The sequence below is a fragment of the Neomonachus schauinslandi genome, chromosome 15 (assembly GCF_002201575.2).
Source record: "Neomonachus schauinslandi chromosome 15, ASM220157v2, whole genome shotgun sequence".
In the NCBI taxonomy this organism is placed as follows: Eukaryota; Metazoa; Chordata; class Mammalia; order Carnivora; family Phocidae; genus Neomonachus; species Neomonachus schauinslandi.
Window position 1 is genome coordinate 18501637 of NC_058417.1, and position 22525 is coordinate 18524161.

Below are 22525 nucleotides of genomic sequence, written 5' to 3' on the forward strand. Positions count from 1 at the left end.
GCTGCCCTTCTTAGGCCTTGAGCTGACTCCCCCGGCCTCTTGATTCAGAAAACTGCCTCCAACCAGCCCCTGCTCTCCCAGCCTTCCTTTGACTCCCTGCTGCTTTGCACTCCCCAGATGGCTATTTCCAGCTACCTGTGTGCAAACCTCCAGCAGTCTCTGTGGGGCTGGCTCTCACTCAGGAGTAACAGCAGGTGAGGAAAATGCCTGAATTTTCTCTCCTCCACCCCAGTGAACACCACTGTGTCCCTAAGCACTTGACCCTCACAAGCAAGTGCTTCGGAGTGCAAGAGGCACATAGGTCATGGCGCAGCCCCATAACCAGACTACAGAGGCCTCGCAGCAAAGGGCTAGCCAGGCTCCTGGAAGCACAACCCCTTAATGAGTGAAGCATGTTGGTATGGTCAGAAGAGGAGTGCCAAAGAGGCCCAAGGACTCCTTGGGGCACTGGCCTATCCCAGCCTTCCCGAGGGCACCAACTTTCCCAGGGCTCTTCCTAGAGGCCGACTCGTGGGCAGAGCTGGGAAGATGCATCTTTGGGGCTATGATTCTACAGTGGCTTCTCTTGCAGGGCATGAGAAGCCAAACCTCGGAGTAACCTGTGTCACCACCCACTCAGGACCAAACCCTCGACTCCTGGGACACCCACCACGTAATGATGAGATTCACCCTTCCTCCCTCTCAATTGTCACATCAAGCCCAACACTCGCTGGGTTGTTACGGAGCTTGTGTTCCAGTGGGAAACAGCAGACAGACCACATACAACAAATAAGTTAGATACACTCCAGAAAGTGGTCAGTGTCCTCGAGAAAAATCAGCCAAGATGCACTGGTAGAAAACAAAGGGTAGGAGTGATCTTTAGATCAGGTTATCAGGGAAGACTGCTCAGAGGAGGTGACAAGGGACTGGATGCTATGGTGATGTCCACAGGGTGAGCCAAGGAGAAAGCACTCAGGGAGAGGGAGAGGGAGTGCAAAGGTCAGACCAAAGGGAGCAAAGAGGAGGGTGAGCAAGATAAGGTCAGGGAGGCCAGCAGAGGCCCAAGTGGGTGAGGAATCTGGCATTTATTCAGAAAGAAATGGGAAGCACTGGAAAATGACATGATCCAATTTATGTTTCTTAGTGGACACTCTGGCTGCTGTGTGGAAGTGGAACGGAGCGATGGATGATCAAGTAGGGAGACAGTTAAGGGGCCGCTACGGGAGTTTGGGGAAGAGAGGATGCTGGCCTTGACCGTGGGGCTGGTGCTAGGGATGGAGAGAGGGGGTCAGGTCTGCAGATCGGGGGGAGGGGGCGGGGGTAGAGCCCACAGGGCTAAGGGCTTGGACATGTGAGGGAGGGCACGGGAAGACTCAGGGATGGCCTTTTGGGCAGCCGGAGGTGGTGGTGCTACCGTTCTCTGAGGTGGGCAGAGGTGGGAAGAAAACATGTCTCTGTGAATGGAAGGGGAAGAACAAGAGCTCGGCATGAAATGTTTTGGAGCCACCTCATGATCTCCAGGTCACTGGGGAAGGTCACTGGGCAGCTGGAGACGCTCTTGCTCTCTCACCGTGACCCCGTCATTCCCACCGAGCTCTCTGCTCACACTCTACCCCAGTCCCTCAGGCCGGGTAGCAGCCTGATTCCCAAACCACATCTGGCGCTTGGGCTCTCCCGCCTGCCTGACCGCCCCCCCCCACAAATGAGCCTGCCCCTCATTTACCGCTAGCTCTGCTGCATCACTCACGACCTCCTGACTCAAACATCACCTAGCTCAGTATCTGCTACACCTCTGGGCCTGGCTGCAAGACCCCTGTCCCAGCTGCCCCCTCGGGGCTCTCCAGGGGCCTAAACGCCCCTGCGGCCAGCCTCCACGGTGCCGGCTTCTGCGCTGGGCACACCTGGCTCCCCTCTCACAGACGGACATGGGTGGAACTGGGTGTCCGGCACACTCCAGATCTCTGCAGCTCCAAGGAAAATGCCTTCAGGAGCTAAGCCTTCTGCCAGAGGTGGCTCAGGCCCTAGAAAGGAAGTTACAAGGCACAGTTCGGAGTCCAGCAGGCCCGGGTCTGAACCTCGAGAGCATCACAGAGCCCTTCGGCCTCTCTGAACCTGTGGTCCTCGTCTGTCCGGTAAGGGATGACGCTGGCGAGATGCTGAGCAAGTCACTACCTCTGTGGGGCCCCGGCACCCTCCACTGCAAGCTACAGACGCAGGTGTGAGGAGAGGCTCCTTTCCACCTCTGGGACTGGGGGAGGGGAGGGGTACAGGCTGAGCTTGGCTGGGGGGCAGGGGCGACCGTTCAACTCTCCCTGGCTCCCAAGTCCATGATCTTAAACACATCACCATGGAGGACCATTATGTGTTGTTGAGATCTCCTTCCTGTGTGGCAGAAAGCTGTCAGACTGGCGGGTGGGGAGACGTGGCTCCTCACACATGTGTGCGTGCGTAAGTGTTAATTAATAAAGCCCCAGGAAACTCAACCTTCACAAAGACCAGCTCCTTCCTGCCAGCTTTGTGTTTTGTTTTGTTTTTAAAGATTTTATTTATTTATTTGACAGAGAGAGACACAGCGCGAGAGGGAACACAAGCAGGGGGAGTGGGAGAGGGAGAAGCAGGCTTCCCGCGGAGCAGGGAGCCCGATGTGGGGCTCGATCCCAGGACCCTGGGATCACGACCTGAGCCGAAGGCAGATGCCCAACGGCTGAGCCGCCCAGGCGCCCCTTCCTGCCAGCTTTGTAACTGCTGGTGTGCACCACAAATATGAGGGCTGCCGGGGCCAGGCCAGGCCAGGCCAGGCACTTGTGATGTGTTAAGAGCACCCCATGGGTCCCCTCATTTACCCCCATGTACTCCCACTCCTCCTCCCCATGACAGGACCTTCTATGATCACGTCACTTCCTGTCCAGGAAATCTCTCCTAGGGAAAATTCCTAAATATACAAAGAGCTGCATAAATCATATTAACCACTGTGTTATATATAATAGCCAAGGACTGGGATGAACCTCTGCCTGATAAACCACATCCCATACACACCATCAAACATTATGCAGCTACTTTAAAACGGGGGTTATTAAGTGTGAAAGTACAAAGAAAACAGAGTGGTTAGCAATAGCAAATGATAAGAGCAAAACAAAACTGTTTATTCAGGCTGGTTTAAACCAGTGTTGCCCAAGAGAAATACAATGCAAGCCACATACTTAAATTTCTGAGTCGCCACATTTTAAAAAGTGAGTCTATATGAAATTAATTTTTAGCAACATTTTATTTAGCTTAATATACCCAAAAGTATGTCATCTTCAATGTATACTAAATATGAAAAATTATTAATATATTACCTTTTTCTATATGAAGTCTTCAGAATTCAGTGCCTCTTTGGATTTCTATCTTTGAAATTATAGCACGTCTCAATGTGGATTTGCCACGGTCCAAGTATGTAACAGCCACGTTGGCTAGTAACTACCTCACAGCATGGGTCTGACCCATTAGAAATTTTAAAAAGACTTAAGTATTAGTGGGGGAAGAAAACTAGAAGGAAATATCAAAATGATCTTATATCTTCATGATCATGGACTTTCGCTGAGTCGTAGGAATATATATGTGATTTTTTTCCTCCTCTGTTTTCCAAAGTGTCTATAAATAATCGATTCATACTGCTTTTAAAATAATAGCAAGAGACAACTTTTAATTTTAGAATCAAAGGGATTTAAAAGACCTCACTGGGTGGACTGCACCTGCTACCCACTGATTTGCTGGTGCCTCCAAGAGGGCCCTGTGCCCCTGACACCTGCCATAGGATACCCTCTCCATGCTCACTGGCTGATTGGCTATTTGGATGGGGGGAGGGGAGGTAGGCTGGATGGATGCGAAGTGGGAACCGAGCAGCGAAAACAGTACCTTACAGCAGATACCAGAGAAAACTAACTCCGACTCTTGTTTCCAAATCCCAAAGCGATCACTTGCTGAAGTCATACGTATGACTTCAAACAAGTCACATACCCATTCTGTGCTTTAATTTCCTCAAGTATGAAATAGCGATAATGACAGTAATTCCTTCACGGGGTTTTGTGAGCATTAAGTAAGATTATCTAGACCAAGCGTTTAGCATAGTGCCTGTCACACAGCGAATGTTTCCAGAAATGTTGGCGGGCTGTCCTTATGGGGAATCAGTGAACCATCAGTGTGGTCAGGCTGTCCAGCTCATTAAGCAGTGGCACCAGGACACAGGCTAGAGCCACCCTTACCCTGGGTCCCTCCCACGGCCGCTGTCCTCCCAGGTCCCCTCTGGAGAGTAGGGAGCATGGCCTTTCGGTCACAGTCCCAGCAGAGCTAGTCCCTGGGTTTGTGTATGGTCCCTCTGCTTGACACCTCCCACCCAACCATTCCCCCCTCTCCCAACCACAACAGTTACCACAGTCGCCACAAGCCGCTTACCTGCACCACTGCCGGCCTCACACTGAAGGTGCACAGCCAGTCACTGACGCGAGGGTAGCTGTTGAGCTCCGAGGTCCTCTCACCAGGAGCCACGCTCAGCCTGCACTGCTGCTGCTTGCAGATGTAGCGGACCAGCTTCGCCTGTGGGAGCCCAGGGAAGAAAAGGCCGGGTCATTCGGGCCGCCCCAAGCATTCTACCCAGGAGCCTGCTGGATGCCCCCCGCACTGCCGTCATTCAAACACCAGTGAAGTAGGAAATGGAGGGGAGGAGAGAAGCGTCTGACAAAGCCAGCAGGAGACCCGGAGAGCCGCCCATGACCCCCTCCTCACCCCAAGGCTGGCTGACACTGCTTCACCCCGAGGACTATGATCCTCAGAGGGCAATGGGCAACACTGGTCAAGACAGAGAATGGGGTTAAGACATAAGAAGGGCTTCCTGGGGGCACCTCTGGGTGGCTCAGTCGGTTAAGCATCTGCCTTCGGCTCAGGTCATGATCTCAGGGTCCTGGGATCCAGCCCTGCATTGGGCTCCCTGCTCAGTGGGGAGCCTGCTTCTCCTTCCCCCCTCTGCCTGACGCTCCCCCTGCTTGTGCTCTCTCTCTCGCTATCTCTCTCTCTGTCAAATAAATATCTTTACTAAAAAAAAAAAAGAGAAGAAGAAGAAGTAGGAAGAAGGAAGAAGGAAGAAGAAGAAGAAGAGGGGCTTCCTGCCTAGGGAGAGGTGGGTGAAGGGTCAGTACATGAGGATATGGAAGATGTGGGGGTTTAGGGACAATGAGTCACCTTCCACTTAGGAGGCTTCCAGCCTAGAATCAGACTGCCTGGGTTGGGATCCGGGGGCTCAGGCACCCCCTAGCCCTGTGACCTTGGATGAGTTACTGAACCCCCACACCCAGAAAAGCCTCAGTTTCCTCCTCCAGAAAATGGGATAACAGAACCTCCGCCTCAGAGAAGCTGAGAAGAAATGAAGCACTCGGTGCGTGCCTGGCACACGTGAGCAGACACCCACCAAGTACCGGCCACGCCTGCTGGGATGCAGCACAACTGGCCAAGGTCCTTGACTTGGGTTCATCAGTAGGCTTTCTGGAAGCACACCCTGAAATGTATACAAATTTCAGATGTATGAGTCTGTGCATTTTCCAGGGGAATAGTGTCCACAGTTTTCAAAAGCCTCACAAAAGGCTCAAACCTCAAGAAATTTAAAGGAAGTACAGCCTGGCTTAGGTCAGCCTGGTGCTCTCTCTGACAAACTCTGGGCTCCAACTGGGTGCCCCGCACAGTACTAAGGAATGCAGAGGGGGACGGGATGTGGGGGGGCGGCGGGAGGCCCCTCCCCCACCAACCTCAGTACAGCTAGGGGCTGATTAAAAGAAGGGTGAGCAGAACAGATGGAAATGAGCTCACAGCCCCAAGAGGAGGACCAGGGAGCTACCAGGTTTGGCTGAGATCCAGGGACCCAGAGACCCCAAGAGGGCTCTTATCACGTTGATGAGACTCTAGTGGCCTCTTCTTGGTGACTTTCAAGCTTCCCCAGAAGGAATGCACAACCTTCCGAGTCTGGTGCAGGGACCCTGCCAAGTGGAGCCACTTCTCAGTCCCACCTCAAGGGTTTTTGTTGTTAATTCATTCCTTTCTTCCTCATCTGCAAATATCTCAGAGTATTTCTCTAAAGGGTAAGGACTCTTCTTGTTACTCACAATACTGAAAAGTAATAATAATTAATGATGTAACATTTCAAATATCTAGAAAGGCTCCCAAATTCCTAACAGGAGCTCTTGACCATTTGGGGACCACAGACCCCTCCAGCAGTCTACAGAGGTCCCCGGTCCCTTTCTAGGAATAATGCTTCAAATAAAACACTTAGGATTGTAAAAGAAATCAATTATATTTAAATATATTTCTCAAAATATTATTTAGAATGGTGATAGGGTGGGGCGCCTGGGTGGCTCAGTCGGTTGGGCGTCTGCCTTCGGCTCAGGTCATGATCTCGAGGTCCTGGGATCGGGCTCCATGTGGGGCTCCCTGTTCAGTGGGGAGCCTGCTTCTCCCTCTCCCTCTGCCTCTCCCCCTGCTTGTGTGCTTTCTCTCTCCATGTCAAATAAATAAATAAAATCTTTAAAAAAAATAAAAAAGAATGGTGATAGAGTACTAAGAGCCCGCCTTTCTGTCTTTCTTTAAAGATTTATTTATTTATTTATTTGGGAGAGAAGTGGTGGGGGAGGGGCACAAGCAGGGAGAGGGGAAGAGGGAGAGCCCCAAGCAGACTCCATGCTGAGCGTGGAGCCTGATGCGGGGCTGGAACCCAGGACCCTGAGATCATGACCTGAGCAGGAATCGAGTCAGATGCCTAACCAACTGAGCTACCGAGACGCCCCCAAAAGCCCTTCTTTATTACAGCATGAAACAATAGCTGTCCATGGGTCTCATAACTATGATAGCTTTGAAGTTGTGACAAGCATAAACTACTTTTTTAGATATCGCCACAACTGTAAGGTAATATGCAAACAGCTGTGCTTTTTGCTGGTGACCGAGTCACGCATATGTGCTTTCTTGCCTACATCCAAACTGAGTAACATATTAAATTCTAGTTAAGGTTAGTAAAACTAAAGGTTCCATTTCTTTTCACCCTCCAAATTCACGGACCCCCTGAATTCTATCCACAGACCCCAGGTAAAGAATCCTTGTGGGGCGCCTGGGGCTCAGTTGGTTAAGCGTCTGACTTTGGCTCACGTCATGATCCCAGGGTCCTGGAATCCAGGCCCACATGGGGCTCCCTTGTCAGCTCGGAGTCTGCTTCTTCTTCTCCCTCTGCTTACAGCTCCCCCTGCTCGTGCTCTCTCTTTCTCTCGCTCTCTCAAATAAATAAAATCTTAAAAAAAAAAAAAAACAGAATCCTTGTGAGGCGTGAAACGAGACCCACACTGACAACAAAACCATTGCTTCTCCTTTCTGAAATTTCCCCTAGAAACTTCAGTCCTGGGCTCACGAGCTGCTAGACTGAAGGGCGCCAGCCCCCTCGTGTGGCCCTGAGCCCCGTTAAGTCCTGCCACCTTCTGAGGGCTCAGTGGCTCAGTGGCAAGTGGGCACAATGGTCAGGGAGGGAACACTGAGTCAGAACAAAAATAATTCCACTCAATTCCCAGTTTCGATATTTAGAGAAACCTCCACGGAGGCAAACCCCGGCCTTCCTGCACCACCCGCCTCGCAGATACCCCAAGCTGACACGGCTAATCAAACATTCTTTACACCTCTAAGTGCCACTGCTAATGGAACTCTCTGCTGAGCCTGACAATCCCGGGTCACCACGTAAGAAGTGCATCCACTGTCCCATCATGGAACTGAGCCCCCAGGAACATCTTCAGAGCACGGTTAACAAACAAGAAGATGTGAATGCCGCTTTTATCCTCTAGTCAAGCAAAGGCACTCAGGTCCTTTGTCCAGCCTCCCCCCATAACGATCCATCCCTCCCAGGGTGACCAGAGGCCAGTTCCAAAATCAGGGCCCCCAACCTTCCTTCCCAGGCTCATCACTCCACACCACCCCTGGCTCACCCTGCCCTGCAGGCGCACACTCACCTAGGAGTGTCTCAAAGACTTCTAGTACTTTCCTACCCCTAGGCCTCTGCTCCAACTGCCCGCTGTGGCTACAAGTCCCCTCCTCCTCCGGCCACAGTGTCCTCAGGCTGGGTGAGAACTCCCAGGCCTACTCACAACCCCCATCTCCCCTTGCGCACGTGGGGTCTACACCGCTACGGCAGCCCCTATCACAGTGGCCTCATACTCATGCTTCTGACCCGGTCGCCCCCAACAGATGTGAGTTCCCAGGGCAGCAGACAGAGCACCAGGCTCCGGAGTTGAACCGCTTTGGGGTTCAAATGTAGGTTCTGCCACTTAACAGTTATGTGACCTTGGGGAAGTCGGTTCATTTTCTGAGTTGTGGTTCTCTCCTCTGTACAACAGGCGTGGTGACTTCGAGCCCGTGGTCTGTTGGGGGGATTGAACTATGGTACAGAAAACCCCAGAGGATACGTAAGTCCCCAGATCAGTACCTACCGGGGCAGGGACAGTGTCCACTTCATTCGGGACTGTCCCCACATGCCTATTACAACACACAATGCTTGCTCACAACGGCCTGAGGAAGGAAGGAGGCAAGGACACACATGGGCCTCATCCCCGCGTTGAAGCGCTTTTCACAGCCGCTCCTTCCCTCCATCCAAGCTGCTCTCAGCTTCGAAGAGCTGACCCAGGACTGGGCCAAACATCAAATAACTGGACGGAGTCACAGAGGTCGGGCAGCAGGCCCTCACAGCAGCAGCTGGGAAGGCCATTTGCCACTGGCGTGAGAACTGAGGACCGGACCCCTGGGAGCCAATTAAGAACACGTCCACTCTACAGATGACTTTGGCCGTCATAAGTCAACATGAAGATTGGCCAACCTGGCCTCAGCAATGAGCCAGGGTTGGGGCTTTCTTGACTTCAGCCCCCTCCCACATATCCAGCCCCTTTCGGCCTCAAGACTCTCTGCCCAGAAGCCTCTTCCCCGTGACCCCTGGGCCATAGCTCAGCTTAGAACTCCGTTCCTGCAGGGAGCCCTGCTCCTCAGCCCCCTGCCCGCCTCCCCCACCAGAGCTGTTTCTCTCCTTAGCCTGCACACTCCACGAGGTCAGGTGCCTGGTCTGTGTTCTGGGCCCCCACTAGGAACCAGCAGAGCTCCTGGGGCACAAGGCTGGCCCCCCTGGAAAGCCTCTGCCGGATGAATGGACACATGAACGCACGATACATTCTGCAGTCCTGACAGGCACGCTCGTTTACCAGAACGATCGCAGAAAACAAAGGCCAACTGCACAAGGGGTCACTCAGGAGCTTGAGAGTCTCAAAAAGCAAGGCAAGTCCCCCAGAAGAGGAATGAGCAGCTTCTGTTCCTCAAGGCTGCTAGAGATCCCCACCAGACGGCACCAGGCAGTCCCATGGGTACGACGATGCAGAACTGGAAGGGACTCCTCACTGCACCCAGTTAGCCACCCACCACGCCTGGCCGGCTGTGCTGAGACGAGGCAAGGGGAAGACACCCAGAGCGTGGTGACCCACTTGCCAGCAGGTCTGATGTCCCGGTGGCTGCCCTCTCCCGGGGCTCATAAAGAAAACAACACCTATAGGTTTGGTTCTGCTCAAGTCACCAAGCTCTTCTCATTCACAAAGGACGCAGGGAGCCGGCGTGCAGCAGCTTCCAGCTGAGCAAAGACAAGTTGGCCTCACTTTTTGGAAAGTTGGTCACAGTCGCAGAAGCACCCGGGGGCTACTTTCCCAGACAAACCGCAGTGGGGGGCCTGCCAGCCCAGCCCCAGGGGCCAACAAGGGGACCGTTCAGGAGCGGTGTCATTTTTTCTTAACCACAAAACCGCAAGATATAAATTTTCCGGAATAGAACCTGGGGTTTCAGCAAAGGGACCAGCACAAAGAGGGAAAGAGTCATGGGCTCTCTGGCCGGCGGGGAGGACCCTGGGCTGGAAGTGAAGTCTCAACCCCCACCCCCAATGGGCTTAACAGCTGGTAGGTAGTACCAGCCACAAGGGTACAAAGGAGGTGCTCACAAAGTGTCCCCCCACCCCAGACCAAGGATCTTGGGGGAAATCCCCCTTAGCTCAGCTTCAATCTCACCACCTATAAAAAGGGTATCATTTTATGCAAGTGGGGGTCAAGTGAGTCACCATATATAAAACTGCTTGGAGTAAGAAAAAAAAAAATGACAGGTCCTGCTACATTACTGTTGGTTACTCCAATCATATCCAAGAGGCAGCACTCTGGCTCAAGACAGATGGGCCTAGCCTCTCAGCCCCTTGCCACCACACTCCCTCTGCGAATGGACACAAATCTAGCCTGTCAGTCTTCATTTCACCGCCTGTAAAATGGGACTGATCTACCTCAAGAGGCTGTTGTAGAGATCTGCCTGAGAAAACAGGGAGGTAAAACGTTCAGCAAAGCACCTGGAAGAAGGAAAGCATGTGCTCTGTGGGCAGCATCCTCGCCAAGCCAAGCCTTCGGCTTCTCCTATCTGGGCAATAGGGCAGATGTGGGTAGGATTGTACCCATTTCAGAGACCAGGGTTAAAGAAGACCCTGAAGGTTGGCACTGAACCTCACAACACTGGTGGAACTCACAGATCCAGTACACTTATTTTAAAGGCAAGAGGGCCAGGACTTGGCTCACATGTTGACTCCAGCGCACACGAGCCCTCCCTCTCCTTGAGTGCTCATACGTCCGTGGCAGCAACAGAAGGCGTGGCCGGAGCGGGGCAGCATCAACTCCGGAGTGCCCCTTGCCTCATCTGGCATCCCGATCAACCACAAATATAACAGAATCCGCCCCCTCTAGCTGCTCTAGCGTGACTCCAACACAGGCCTCCCAAATGGAGGTTGCCGTAAGCATGGCTTCTATGGGGGTGGGGGTGGGGGGCTGTCAGACATCCCTGGAGAGCAGACACCTGTCAGAGCTCCCAAAGCACATGCCACCAGGAGAGAGAAACTTCTGCAGGAACAGGAAGCTGCTCCCAAAACTGCAAGGCCCAGGAACCTGAGAGGCCTTCCATGTCTGCTCTGCTCAAAGCTTGTCCAAACGTGCCTCTGTGTAGGCGTCCCCCAGTCCCAAGCTCACCCTTCCGAGAGCATCCCAGCTGTCACAGGCAACCCGAGCCCAGCTGATCTGGGACACGCACTCCTCTGCAGCCAGAGTCCCAACATCCCTTGGAAGCAGCCACAGTGGGGTGGGCTGGTAGCTGCCCCACCTCCAAAAGAGAGATGGCAAGGCTGGCTGAAATGGCGGTCCCAGCAGAAATCTCTCGCAGGCTCCACAGGGCAGTGGGACGGGGGCCAGCCATTGTGCCTGACTGGCTGGGCGGTGCGCTGGTAATGACCGGGCAAACATCCTACCCAGGGTCACACACGCGCCCACGCCTCCTGTGTACCTCCGGCACCTGTCCTAACTGGCCGGGAGCCACGCCTCCCACGTAGCAGCCGGGTATCATCACTTACCAGCAGTGCGGCCATGACGAGTTTACTTCATCTTAGTTTCCTCACCTGTAGGCTGGAGGAACCAGCGCATGTTCCACTGCACCGCTGAAAACTCACGGTGGGATTTGTGCATGCAAGGTGCTTGCACCTTGCCGACGGCCAGAACACATGAAGTGCTCACTAAATAGGATGCTCTTAGCATCAGCCCGGCTCAGCCTACAAGCACAGCCTTGAGGAGGAGGAGTGTCAAGACTTTTGGCCAGTGCCATCTGGATTGCTCTTTATGCAGGCTCTTGAACCTTTGCACTAACATGGCTTTGCAGACAACTAGCTTTGTAAAATAAAAGTCCACCGGACCCTGCAGGGCCTGGGATTGGGAGGACCCCATTTGGTTGACACCAAATCTGTGATACAGGCTATGGAAGCAGCCAGATGCCAGGATGTTTGTAACCCTAACTCTGACTCAGGCATTGGCCACTGGAGCAGACACCTGCCCTTCTCAGTATCGCCAGGTTTTCAGGGCTCAAGCAGGGCAGGTGGTTCAGTCTATGGGGACAGATGTGACAGAGGCTAAATGATAATTGAACATAATTAAAGATAAATGGACATATGAATCCCAGGCACCGACAGGCATGGACGCCAGATTCCCATGTACAGCAACAGGCTCTCTCAATTATGCATATCATGTCATTATTCAATTATCAGCCCTAGTAATTAGAATGATCTCTTCCATTTATGTAGTAACTTATCACTTTCTCTCCCTGGATTCTCAATGAAAATTCCAGGAGGTAGGAATTGCAGTAAACCCCTGAATGCACAGGACTGACACATAATCCCAACCTTCACATAGCCCCAAAGCTGCAATGTCTCTCAGCATCTATCATTCTCCCCAAAAAACACAGTCGAGTGTAAATGAAGACACCATGGCATGGACCCTTCTGGACTCTTGGTGGGAAGTAGTGTGTACTCGACATCAAGTCGAGAAAAACAGAGCTGTGTCGAGACGTGGATGCTGGGCAGCCTGCTTGGCTCACTTACTGACTAAGGGACGCCCGCCCACCCTGCAAAGAGCAGTGTGCGGTTCTGAGCCCAAACTCAGCACGCCGCAAGTATGGCCCATCACTTAGGGTCACTCACAAATAGTCAAACCACATATGCTAAACCCATGAGCCTTCCAGGTGCATTTCATTATTCCCATCTTACAAATGAGGAACTGGGGCACCAAGATCTTTGTAACTTTCCTGAATCCCATGGTTAGAGAAGGTATTCAGAGCTCAACCCAATGCTGTACCATACCATCTCCCAAAATAATGACTCCCGCTACCCACCCCCTTAGCTCATCAAGCAGTCCTGGCCAGCATAAGCGAGATGCCAGTGGGCAGGACCTACCTCTCTTGTGGTCAGAAGCTCCAAACCCAGCAATGCCCAGCCCGAAGCAGGCACTGAATCCTCTGAATAAAAGCCACAGACTTCCCCACTCTCCAAATGTGTCCAATCACCCAAGTGGGCCACCACCTCTGATCCTAATTTCCAAAACCTATCATCTGGGCTACACCCAATCCCTGGCTCCAAACCAGCTCTGAATTTATTAAAACTAGCCACCACCCTGCCCAGTACCTAGAGCCACCCCTTTCGAGGCTATCCCAGCATCTCTGCAGAGTGAGGTGAGAAGCACCTGGATGGCCACTTTGGACCAGCCTCCAGCTCGCTAACACCTATGGGACCCTGACTCCCTCCTCCAGGTGGGCAACACCGTACTCTTTAAGAAGATGTTGACAGAAGGCTTGGCTACTGCCAAGCCCCTGTCCACCCCATCCCAAACTTCAGGGAGTTGCTAAAGCTCTTGAGACTTACTCCCATCTTCCCTAGATGGTTCCTGAAACTGCTGCTCCTTCCCAGGCACCTCTGGCCATACCCAGGCCTTGGGGCTCTTCCTCCTACTTTTCCCACCCCCTCCCCAAAGCCGGAGGGCACTTCTGGGGACTTCCTGCCGGCCCAGCCAGCTAAGCCGTCTGCTCTGACTACCATGGCCAACATGTTGCAAAATGATTTCTGAGAATGTAAGGAGGCCTCTGGAGGTCATCACGCAGCTGACAGCTCCACACACAGGCCCGGGCCGACCACGGCCCTCAGCTGCAAGAGCACCAGAGGCAGCCCTGGGTCCCCAGCACTGCTGAGCCTCCCGGAGCCCTCGAGGGGACCCAGTGGGGCTGTTCTTGGCCAGCAAGGGGCAGAGAAAGCAAGAGTGCCAAGCCAGCGGGGCGAGGAGAAGAGAAAGTGACCTCAATCCCCAGCCTGGGCATTTTGCAACCAGTCATTCTCTGCCCGGCTCTGTCCCACGCCTGTGCTCTCCCGGGGAAGCTGCCAGCCGTGTGCATTTGTGCACAATCTCCCCGCCAAGCCTCCCACTAGCAACCCTGCCCTGACGTCAAACTCAGAGTCGGGGAACTTCAAATACAAACAAACAAGTCTGCCCCAGACCACAACTGGAGCCATTCCCAAGGAGGCCAGAGAGGACAGGGCCACAGCTGGGAACTCAGGGCTCCCTGCCCTTCCTTGACTCCACTGGAGCTACGGACTCTGAGCCCTGACAACAGGCTGCAGATGGGAGCCTCAGGCCCAGGCTGAGACCAAATGGGATCCGTCCTCCGCCTTGGTGATGGACGTGAGTGCCCACCTGGGGCCGGCACAGCAGTGGGGGGCCAGTGACCCCATCCAGAAGCACGTGCAATCAGCAGCCCCTTGGATAACATCACTCGTTGTCACTGCCCTGGTACTAAGTATGCAGGGAAAGGAGAGACGGATGTGACTAGGAGGCATGCACAAAGCTTCCTGGGAAAGACGGAGCTGGAGCCGGGCCATGGATGGCTCCAGACTGGGGTTTTCTCAGCAACAGCCCCTCTTCCATCGCAGGCTCCACTGCGGTCATGAGACTTGACAGGAAAGATTTTCAAGAGGAAGGCAGTTCCCTGACCTAAATATCCTCAGACAGCCTCCACCTGAGAAGCCATGGGTGCGTCAAATACACGTGCTCTTCAGAAAGCAACCTTTTGCTTGGAAAGCTAGTGAAGCAGGTGTCTCGGGGCGACCTTTCCAGTTTTGCTTCGTGCCCCAATTCAATCCTGTAATCCCCCAGGACTCTGTGTGTTTTCGAACAGGCAGTCCCAGGGGGGCTATTGGACAAACTGGACTAAATCATGAGAAAGCGGGCTCCTGGGTGGCTCAGATGGTTAAGCATCTGCCTTCGGCTCAGGTCATGATCCGGGGGTCCTGGGATCGAGCCCCGCATCGGGCTCCCTGCTCTGCGGGAAGCCTGCTTCTCCCTCTGCCTCTCTCTCTCTCTCTCTCTGTCTGTCTGTCATGAATAAATAAATTTAAAAATCTTAAAAAAAAAAAAAAATCATGAGAAAGCAAGACAACTGCTTCATCCCCTAACTGCCCTGGGCCTCAAGTGATTGCACAAGGGAAGGGAAGGAGAACCTCTATCTATAATCCTCTCTATATGATATAAACCTCTATCTATAATTGTGCAACAAGTGGCCAGGAGACTTCTTCCCAATGCCAGGCACTGTGACACAATGCTAAGTTACCTAGTGTAGGCAACAGACTTATCCATGAACAGGCCTCAGCAGAGAACTGAGAGCAGGTGTGTCCACCCATAAGCATCACCCCTACAGTCTCAATGCTGGGTGCTTCTGCTGGGAAATCGAGGGGAGGGTAGGTTACAGGTGTTGCCCACAAACCAGATTCCTAAACGACTCAGCCTTTGTCTCTGTTCAAACACCCAACTCCCATGAGAGACGATGGACTCTGAAAAACAAACTGAGGGTTCTAGAGGGGAGGGGGGTGGGGGGATGGGTTAGCCTGGTGATGGGTATTAAAGAGGGCACGTTCTGCATGGAGCACTGGGTGTTACACACAAACAATGAATCATGGAACACTACATCAAAAACTAATGATGTAATGTATGGTGATTAACATAATAATAATAAAATATTAAATAATAATAAAAAATAAAAATAAAAATAAAAAAAATAAAAAACAAACACACACCCAACTCCATCTGCCTGACTGAAACTCACCAGGCCCACAGAGCATGGCTTAGCCCATAACCCCTCAAGTACAAAAGGTAATCCCAGAAAAGTCCTGGCATTAATACTGGAGGGGACTTGGGTGTGAATTACTAAACAGGGGCCTAGAAAAAAAAGGCAGAGGGCACAACCTAACCCAAAGGTGGAGTCCTGCCAATGGGACCACCCCCTTAACTATCCTGGAGACCTCATCCCCTGGAAGCTTCTAGAAGGAAGGGACAGGGGAGGGTAAGGCACTTCAGATTCTGATCTGCTGTGTGTAAGATACTGTGCCATATGCCGGGGATATAGAAGGTTTTCCTTTGCAGGAGCAGGACTGTTTGCCTAGCAACTCCGGTCACCACAGAAAAGGATAAAGGGCTATTACGGAGGGAGCAAGGGTCAAGAGCAGGTGAGTGCCGCGGACAACCAGAGGTCAACTAATGTGATGGCAAGCTCCCCCAAATGATGACAGCCTCTGCCTTAGGTGTTGCTCATGACCTACCTAATGTCCATTCCTGACTTGCTCCTCACTCACAGACCAATTTAGTTTTGTCACTGTGCCCAGTGATGAACTGGTCTACGCTGATTTCACATCACACTAACACAAGCCCCAGCCTTGGGGATGGGGGATGGGATGGGGGTCCCAGCATGGCTGTGGGGATGAGCCACGGCCAGCCTCCCCTGTAGCTATGTGTGACAGTTCTGGGCACTGGGACGAGAGGACCCATCCACTGGACTGCTGGGAACGGTCTGCTCTCCTCACCAGGGGGGCAGTCTCTGGGGCTGTCCACCACCTCCTTCCTGCTTTAAAGATCTGATTGCCAAGAGTTGTCCAGAGAACCAGAGATAGCAGCACTGTTCAGCTGCTGTCAACACATAAGCCACTTAACCCCAAACTTCTCACTATAGAAGAAACCTAATGGCCTATTTGTTGAAGTCACATTTTCTGTTACTTGCAAAGGAACATGGTCCTTTCTGCTTATGCTTATTAAGCCCACACTATTTCAAACCTCCTTCTAAAGCTTCTAATTTAATGTTTCTAAGCCAAAGGCTTCCTGTTGGCTTCCAGAAAACCTACAAAAGGAAAAAGTATCCCTTCATTCTTCTTGGGACCACATGCTATCCAAGGCATCCCTCCAAAAGTCCTTCCAAATTTCAAAGAGCAGCTATGTTTTCATGAAGTCCAATTTGCCCATTTTTTTTTCTTTTTTTGGTTTGTGCTTTTCATTTCCTAAGCAATTTTTGCCAAGCCCACATACACAAAGATGTTCTCCCCTATGCTCTAAGTTTTATAGTTTAATCTTTGTTTAGGTAGGTCTATGATCTATAAAATTTGAAGTAATCTTTGTATCCCAAGATTGTTTTTACCATAACCTAGCACTGATTTTTAAATCGGATATTCCTACGTGCCAGGCTCTGTGCTATGCATTTTATGTGTATTGTCTCATCCACCAGACACGTGAAACCTCTGATTGGGACTATGATGGGTGCTTCTTGGACCCACCAGACCGGGACAGCTGATGTCACATGGAGCATGCCACCTCTGCTACAACAGAGGTTTAGGTACTTGCTGTGGGATCCCAAGGAGACTGGGTCTAATTATGGGGTGTGGTGCTACGATCCTGGGAAGGCATCAATAGGTTGGGGTGGGCCATGAGGCGTGACACACAGGGTAAGGGACAGAGAAGGCACATCGGGTGGGGGGCACAGTATGAGCAAAGACCAGAGTAATGACAGAAACTTTTTCTTTTTGGTGGGGGGAGGGAGAGAGAATCCTAAGAAGGCTCCACGCCCACTGCCAAGCCTGATGGGGGGCTCAATCTCACGACCCTGAGACCATGACCTGAGCCGAAATCAAGAGTCGGACGCTTAACCGACTGAACCACCAAGGCGCCTGACAGAAACTTTTTTTAAAAAGAAAAGATATACCATACGATCCAGCAATTGCACTACTGGGTATTTACCCCAAAGATACAAAAGTAGGGATCCAAAGGGCTACGTGCACCCCGATGTTTATAGCAGCAATGTCCACAATAGCCAAACTGTGGAAAGAGCCAAGATGTCCATCGACAGATGAATGGATAAAGAAGATGTGGTATATATATACAATGGAATATTATGCAGCCATCAAAAGGAATGAGATCTTGCCATTTGCAACGACGTGGATGGAACTGGAGGGTATTATGTTGAGTGAAAAAGAGAAGATATAGCCAACAGCCAAAGAGTAGACAGGATGGGAAAGAGCAGGAGAGGAAAGTCACCCAGGGGGCAGGGCCCACACATGCAGATCCAGGAAGGTTCTGGAAAGTCCCGGAAGGTCACACTAAAGCATCTATACTCGCTCTCACAGGCATGGAGAGGGAAGCAAAGGAAAACACGTGATCAGATTTGCATTTCTGAACGATCATCATTCTGGAAACCATGTGGAGGACAGATTGAAGTGGGTGTGGAGAAACCAGAGAGGCAGGAAAATCAATTAAAAAGCCACCGCAATTCAGCAAATGACAAGAACAAAAGGTAATTTCGTTAGTGGCAACGTGGGTGTAGAGGGAAGAGCAGATTTTAGAGATGTTTTATTAGCAGTTTTACTATAAAGAGTCCCTGATTGCTTGTCCAGGGAATGTCTGGCATACCAACCCCGTGGAATGCAGGAAACTGAAGAGCTGAATTCCTCCAGCAGGAGAGCCAAGAGAGCAGAGCGCCCATTTGTTTGATTCACTGGGTGCTTCGCAGGGGAGAGGGCCTGCTACATGTCCAGGCCTTCCCCGAAGGTCCGGCTCTGCAAAGCCACCTCGGGCCATAGGCAGCTCCTTCCCAGCTATCTCCCTACTCCTGAGCTCTGCCCCTTCCCCTCCTCCCAGGCAGAGGGGAACCCTGTACCTGCTGAGAACAAAAGTCCACTCCTGTAACAGTTCATCTCCAGCTTCCCCGCAGCCTCCGGGAGTGGGTCAGATAGACAGGGGCTAGATGAGGCGCGGCATTCACCAGAGCAGCCAGACCCAAGAGGAGCCCTAACCAGCCAGCTTAGGGCTGCTGGCTCTGTCTGGTCCTCTCCAACCTGTCTGTGCAGGAAACATGCCACCCTGTTAAGGAGAGTGGGCCCAGGGGCGCCTGGGTGGCTCAGTCATTAAGCGTCTGCCTTCGGCTCAGGTCATGATCCCAGGGTCTTGGGATCCAGCCCTGCATCGGGCTCCCTGCTCAGCAGGAAGCCTGCTTCTCCCTCTCCCACTCCCCCTGCTTGCGTTCCCTCTCTCGCTGTGTCTCTGTCAAATAAATAAATAAAATCTTAAAAAAAAAAAAAAAATCTCACTCCCACACTAAGCTAAGGGACCTACCAGCTAAGGGACCACTAGCAATTGACACAATGTCTCTGAGCCTTTATTTCCTGTTGTAAATGAGGTGTGGAGTTGGGGGGGGGCCTCAAAACATGGCTGTGAAGACAAAAACAATATAATACATGTCCAGCAGCTGGTGTGCTATAAGCGACCGGCAAATATTTGTCCCCATCTCCCTTCTCTGTAACCTCAATGGTGGGAAAGGCTGGGCTTTGACAGCTGACAGGCATACTGGAACAGGGGGTTGGGGGAACCTCAAAAGGCAAGTGTCCCAATGCAGGTGTCGATTATTGATCTATTGACACATCTGCAGCCTCCCCATGGAGCAAGGAGAACGACCAGCTATAGAAACAAATAGTTCCGAGCACGAAGTAGTCTCCTCTAACCCCAGCCTCCAGAAGTGACAGCAGGACTTTAAGTTAATAGATAAAAACCAAGCACTCCTGAAACACTGGTTTTGCTGGGATCACTCCTCAGATGCCTAGTAGGGAAGGGAGTCTGGGCGGCAGCTTGACCATGCCACCCACACCTCTTTTCATAAGGGATCTGTGATGGCCATTCAATTACCCATGGCATTCCTCATTATAAAATCTTCATAGCTCTCATTTTATCTAGGCAGAGGAAGGTTAAAAAAAAAATACATATATATATATATACACACACACACACACATACACATTCATTTACAATAGGAAATAAAGGCTCAGAGACATTATGTCTATATATATATCATATATCATATATATATCATATACATATATATATCATATACATGATAATATACATAGGGTTTGGGATGAAACTGCAGGGGGGCTGAGGTGACGTCAGCTCTGGGAAACAGGAGCAGCAGAAGACCACCCTCTCCAACAAACAACGGCCAAAGACTACCGAATTTCTCCCCTGAGCCCTGCACACCTCAGTGGACACAGCGCTAACTGAGCTCACATCATCCACATGATCACAAGCAGAGAGTGAGAAAGGGCTCAGATAACAGAAAGTCACTATGGAGTCATCCCAGGAATGCCAGCCAGAGGCAGTATGATGACGCTGGTCAAGTGCTTGGGCTTAGAGTCTAACAAACCTGAGTTCAAATCCCACCTCTACCTGCTGTCCGGTTGCCTTACCATGGGCAACTTAAGTGAACCTTTCTATGCCTCAGTTCTCTTATCTGTAAAATGGGGGAATAACAGCACTATCTTCACGGGAGGGAAATGTAAAGTGCTTAGCCCTAGGCTCATCTCCCATCATCTTTATCATAAAAATGCCAGTACCTCAGGGAGCCGGGGTGGCTCAGTCGGTTAAGCGTCTGCCTTCAGCTCAGGTCATGATCTCAGGGTCCTGGGTTCGAGCCCCACATCAGGGCTCTCTGCTCAGCGGGGAGCCTGCTTCTCCCTCTCCCTCTGCCCCTCCCCCTGCTCATGCGCACACACTCTCTCTCTCAAATAAAATCTTAAAAAAAAAATTCCAGTATCTTACTATCTTTGAAGGCAGTTAAATTCTGCCATGTTTATTGCTTTAAGATTCTTAAACGTGTTCCTGAATGAGTCCATTTACATGGTAAATCCCAAGCTACTCCCATGTATGCCTCGAAGGGGGGCAGACAAAGACAAGGCCAGGTGAGGCGAGAATACACTGAGCACAGAGGATGGCCTTCCTGACCCTCACTTGATTTCCTGGAGGTCAAGAGCAGGTCAACACACAAGCCAGACTGGGCTATGTAAACCCCTGCAAGTGGACTGAGCAGATGAATAAGGCAAACCAGCTGGCTCAGTCGGTGGAGCACGCGACTCTTGATCTCGGGGTTGTGAGTTTGAGCCCCACACTGGGTGTAGAGATTACTTTAAAAAATTTAAAAATTAAGGGGCGCTTGGGTGGCTCAGTCGTTAAACATCTGCCTTCGGCTCAGGTCATGATCCCAGGGTCCTGGGATCGAGCCCCACATCGGGCTCCCTGCTCCCCAGGGGGCCTGCTTCTCCCTCTCCCACTCTCCCTGCTTGTGTTCCCTCTCGCACTGTGTCTCTCTCTGTCAAATAAATAAATAAAATCTTTTAAAAAAAATTTTTTTTTAATTTAAAAATTAAGTCTTTTTTTTTTTAAGATGCATACAACCTGAGGAAGCAAGCTGAGGAGCGCATGGGAGGGGCGGGCAGAGCAGCCACCGGGCCTGGCACACAGGCTGTTAACAGGAGCTGTTCTCTGACACAGTCAAAGACAAAGACACACAGGAATGCACGCACCCACATGCACCCGCCACCCTGGACAAGCTCCAGCTGAACAGAGAGAGGACCCATTTCCAAACAAGCAGAGCAAGTGCGCTGCCAACCTCCCTCCCCAAAATCAACAGACCACAACTTATTGAAGAAATTAGATCATAACACTGACTAGGTGCTTAATAGGAGCCAGGCACCACTTTAAGTACCTCATAAATATTAAGTCACTTACGCCTCATAACAAGCCTATGAGAGAGACCCTAACACTATCCCCATTTCACAGAGGGGTAAACTGAGGCCAAGGAGCAGTCCCAAGTCACAAGGCTATTGAGTGGCAGAATGAAAATCTAAACCCAAGCAGTTAAACTGCTGAGTCCATGCTCTAAGCACAGACTAGATGACCTCGACTGCCAGGTGTTTGGGGCACCAACTGTGAGCCAGGCCAGGGCTGGGCATCTCGGCATGAGGATCCTCATTTATCAACAAGGACTCAGAGGTTCAGAGAACCAACTCAAGGTCTTGGGTTGAGAGCCAACTTAAACCCAGGAGGCCCGAATGCCCCAAGCTGCCCCTCCTGACTCGATGCACTGCGTTTCATCTTATTTTAGTCCATCCCACACCAAACCCTACCCACTGTGCTCCACCAGCACTGGGGCAGACAAATCACTTACACGGTGCACAAACCCAGGTGAGGCTCCCAGTAGGAGGCCAGAAACTTCTAGAAGGCCTGGAGGACCAGCGGAGCCTGGAAGAGCACACAGTCCTTCCCTCCTCAGGGGCCTGCCATCCACATCCTACTCCTTCCTACCTGTCCGCAGAAAGAGACAGAGCAAGAGCCTCCTGCTGGTGCCCCGAGTATGAGAGCTCTTCTAAGACAGCACAGCTCAAGGCAGAGAGATACACACCAGCTCTTGCCTAAGACCCAATTTCGCTCACACACAGACCTCAGGGCAAGCAGTGAGCTCTGCGGGCAGGGGTGCACTGCAGCCCCACAGAGCAGAGGCGCGGGTAGCCCACACCTCAGCCCCACTCCGCATGCAGGACAGCACCTGCCCCACATCCCCAAGGAGGCTGGTTCTCCCATGACCCCTGCCCCGGTGACCCAAATACTTGAATTCACCCTCCAGATGGAGGCGAGCTCGCCTATGCAGAGAAAACTCCAGGCAAACCCCAAAGGGTCCTGGATCTCCTCCTGGCCACCAGTCTTTGCAGTTGGGCCTGACTGAGGACCACACCAACCAGGAGGGGCTACTGGCAGGACTGGCCCCTTCTTGAGATATCCAAAATACCTTTCAACCACAAAATCCTAGAGTGTTCTAAGATGAGAAAGGCCTTCAAGGTCATCTCCTACAGGGCCATGACCTAGTCACACAGAAAGTCAAAAGGCAGGTGCCAGGACAGACCCCCTGGTCTCCCGTCCAGTGCTCTTCCCTCGCTGCTGGAAGACAGAAGTTACGAGTTCCACCTGCTGCTGGAGCAAGAAGCTTA

The 22525-nt window shown here is 51.8% G+C and overlaps 1 protein-coding gene across 2 annotated transcripts in view; it reads right to left on the reverse strand.

Moving 5' to 3' along the window:
- The window catches only part of KSR1 (kinase suppressor of ras 1), a 147249-nt gene that overhangs the window by 61657 nt on the left and 63067 nt on the right, over positions 1-22525 (reverse strand). For both annotated transcript variants that reach the window (XM_021704229.2, XM_044921606.1), the window contains exon 2: positions 4414-4554. In XM_021704229.2, coding sequence (XP_021559904.2) covers positions 4414-4554 — 141 coding nt within the window. The remainder of the gene's footprint in view (positions 1-4413; positions 4555-22525) is intronic.